General features: G+C 39.2%; 1 protein-coding gene across 1 annotated transcript in view; it reads left to right on the top strand.

The window, feature by feature from the left end:
* The window catches only part of mypn (myopalladin), a gene marked incomplete in the record, with an annotated part of 25351 nt that overhangs the window by 7974 nt on the left and 14006 nt on the right, over positions 1 to 3371 (top strand). Inside the window, 3 exon segments of the mRNA XM_014019915.1 lie at positions 796 to 819; positions 1166 to 1282; positions 2513 to 3134. Coding sequence (XP_013875369.1) covers positions 796 to 819; positions 1166 to 1282; positions 2513 to 3134 — 763 coding nt within the window.

Raw genomic sequence — 3371 nt, 5'->3', positions numbered from 1 at the left:
TGTAATATTAGAATTTTCTGAGACAATGAAATTTGGTTTTTCATTTTTTTTCCCTTTAAGAGGTTTTTATTTAATAGAATTTTTGGACAAAAAATTGCAATATATTGCCTTGCTTATAGTATCGCAATATATCAGGATATATCATATCGTGACCCCTTTGTCGTGATATGTATCGTATCGCCAAATTCTTGCCAATACACAGCCCTAGTCAGTATCTTACCTGTCATATATACAACAAACAACCTCAGTTTGCAGAAAAAGACTAGATTGACGAGTTAACGGCTAGTCTGACCCTAACAAGTTAGATCTTTGTGGACCTTTAAACTCACTACAACTGCCAAAATTTCATCGTAGTTCTAAATAGAGGTGATAAGCTAGCGTTAGCAGTAACTAACTGTAGTACACTACCTGCATAAATATTGTAAATTTCTGTTAAAATAACTAATGTGAGGCTAATGACAGTGTAACAGTTTATAACTGTTGGATTAATTTTGAAGATTGACGTTGATTTAGGACGACAAAATCTACTTTTAGTTAGCTTGTTGCTACTTTGAACTTATAGTTAGCCATTTGTTACATTTTGCTAGCTATTTTTTGTAACAGTGATTTTTAAGTTACTTTTTTGTTTAAGTTTTTAACTAGTTAGCTAGTGTTTTGCCTAAAGTCAAACGTGTCTTTTAAAGAACTTCATAAAAACCAACAGAAATGTGAACTAGATTTAAATGATTAATTTATTGTAATATTATTTGTTTACATGTTTTAGAATTTTGACGTTAGTTTTTGTTTTTGTTTCAGAGCCCAGATCTCCAGCTGAGTCAGGTACGTGTCATCATGTGTAAATAAGTTTTGTGTTAACGGCACCAAAGCAGCTGTGGGCCTGTTTAAGACGCTGCAGTGTGTGTGTGTGCGTGTATGTGTGTGTGTGTGTGTGTGTGTATATATTACTCTGCTGAAGTGTTTAAAGGCTTTTGGCCGAGGCGTCTGCTCGTCTTCTGAACAAACGCCAGAGCTGCCGGTCCTGTGGTCCGGACCATGTAAGGTATTCTCCTAAACTGTGTCAAAACATGGTGGTGGAACGCAGCCTGGACTGAGCCTCCGAACCCCAGAGATGCTGAGAAAAATAATCTGACTGTTTGAGAATCCCCTTTTTCTGTTTCACCTCCAGAGGAAATCTGCACTCTGGTCATCGCCGAGGTGTTTCCTGAGGATTCTGGGAGATTTACCTGTTTAGCAAGCAACACCTACGGAGCCGAATCCAGCTGCGCTACCCTGAAGGTCAAAGGTAACGACTCTCTGCTACAAAAACCCTTTTTCCCCCTAAACGAGAGAATCTGCATTTCCTGCTAAGATGCAGTGAAATGCTTAAAGCTGAAAGATTTTTGCTGAAAGCTGCTGAAGAATGTGAGGTAAATTTTAACAGCCGACTTCAGCTGAAAGTAGGAAAACAAAGGTTGACAGCAGCCGAAACAAGCTGAAGTTAGAAGACGGTAAACAGAGAGTAAAACAGCTCTGGCATAAAATCAAGAAAAGTTGCAGTTTGTTGTAAAATAGCTAAAACAGCCTAAATTAGCAGAAAAATGGCTAAAAAGTAGCTGAAAAGCTGAAATTATCACAAAGACACAAAAAAAGCATGTTTGCTCATCAAGAAAAGAAGATGAAATTAGCATAGAAAGGTGAATTTAGAATAAAAAAGCTTAAATTAGCTACAAAGTAGCTAAAAAACAGAAAAAGCCTGTTTGTTGTGTTCAGTACAGAGAAGCTGAAATGGTCACAAATAGGAAAAGTAAAAAAAACAAGCTAAAATGATCTAAAAATAGCTCCAAAGTAGCTGACCGGAAAAACAAACAAACAGCTGAAATAACCAGAAATCAGCTAAAAGAAATGTAAAAAGCTTAATTTAGCACAAATAAACTGATAAAAGCCCAAAAAAGTACAACTGAAAGAAACGGAAAAAAGCTAAGGTTAGCAAAAGAAGAAGTTGAAGGAAGCTGAAATTAGCATAGAACGATGAATTTAGATTTTAAAAAGAGAAAATGAGCTGAAAATAGTTAAAAAGTAACTTAAATGCAAAAAAAAAATAAAAATAAACAGCTGAAATAAGGAGAAATCAACTAAAAGAAGCACAAAAGCCTAAAAACTAAACGAATAGAAGGAGCAGAAAGATAGCTTAAAAAGCAGAAAAACGCTAAAATTAGCACAAAGATGTTGAAAAAAATGGAGAACCAGAACAAAAGTTACAACGTTCAGGAAAGATTTATAAAACTCTTAAAAGCTCAGGATGTTGAAGATAAAAAATGTCAGAAAAAGCTAAACAGCTGAAAAGGTATAAATTGCTGAAATAGCCGAAGTCGTAGCAGCCGTGGCTTRAATGAGCCGAACGTTTTGATAAATGAATTGTTGAAATGGAACAAAAATTGAGGAACGAGTGAGATGCTGAAGAACGTATGGAAGGAAAATGATGTCAATAATGAGAATGCTTTAAATCTAATAAAGACTGTCTGGTTCTCCTCAGGTAACAGCAGCAGCAGCAGCCATGTGAGAAACCATCAGAACCTGGAGCTTTCCCCATCAGGTCCTGCTAGAACCTCTCCACCAGAACCTCCAGGTCCCGGCAGCACCAAGCCCCACTCCAGCACCGTCCACCTTGAACCTTTAGTGTCGAGCTCGTTACGCCCGGACCCCGTGTGCACCTGGAACCTGGAACCCCCCGGCTCAAGAGCGTTACTGTCCAGCCAAAACTCAGACCCTCCCTCCGTCCACCGGGATCCTCAGGGGTCCACCGGAGCGCTTCGAGACCCGCAGCCGAGCAGGGAGATGCTTTCAGACCAAAACTCCCGGACATTTTCAGCGTGCGGACCCTCGGCCACGTCACCGGACCAGAACCGGAGCGACGAAAGAAATCTGAACGTTACCCCCGGCGTCGGCCCCCTGCCGGACCCTCCKCTTAACTCCTGCCTCAAAACGAACTCCCTGACGAACCACAAGGAGTCGCGCTCCGGCTCGCGGCGCGTGCACTTCAAGCTGCCCGAGGATGAGGAGGACGAAGAACGCGACTCCAGCCGTCTTGCTGACGAAGACGTCGGTCTGGATTCGGTCGGCAAAGAACCGCCGCCTGTGCTGGCCAAACCCAAACTGTGAGTAAATCAGAGCCAAAATCTAAAAAATAAAAATAATAAATCTTATAAAATATTTTATTCCTAAACACTCAAATCAAACAAAATACATGTTGAAACTAAGAAATTAAAAAAAAAAAAACTAAGATACAAGCTGTTCCAGGACTTTAAAAGTCAATAAAAATCTGTGTAATGAATAGTTTTATAACTAATTAAGTTATTTATAACTAATTAAGTTACTTATAACTAATTAAGTTA

This window comes from Austrofundulus limnaeus, unplaced genomic scaffold (assembly GCF_001266775.1).
Source record: "Austrofundulus limnaeus strain Quisiro unplaced genomic scaffold, Austrofundulus_limnaeus-1.0 Scaffold235, whole genome shotgun sequence".
Lineage (NCBI taxonomy): Eukaryota > Metazoa > Chordata > Actinopteri > Cyprinodontiformes > Rivulidae > Austrofundulus > Austrofundulus limnaeus.
Note: the sequence above shows the minus strand (reverse complement) of the source record. Positions and strands in the feature narration are given on the sequence as shown.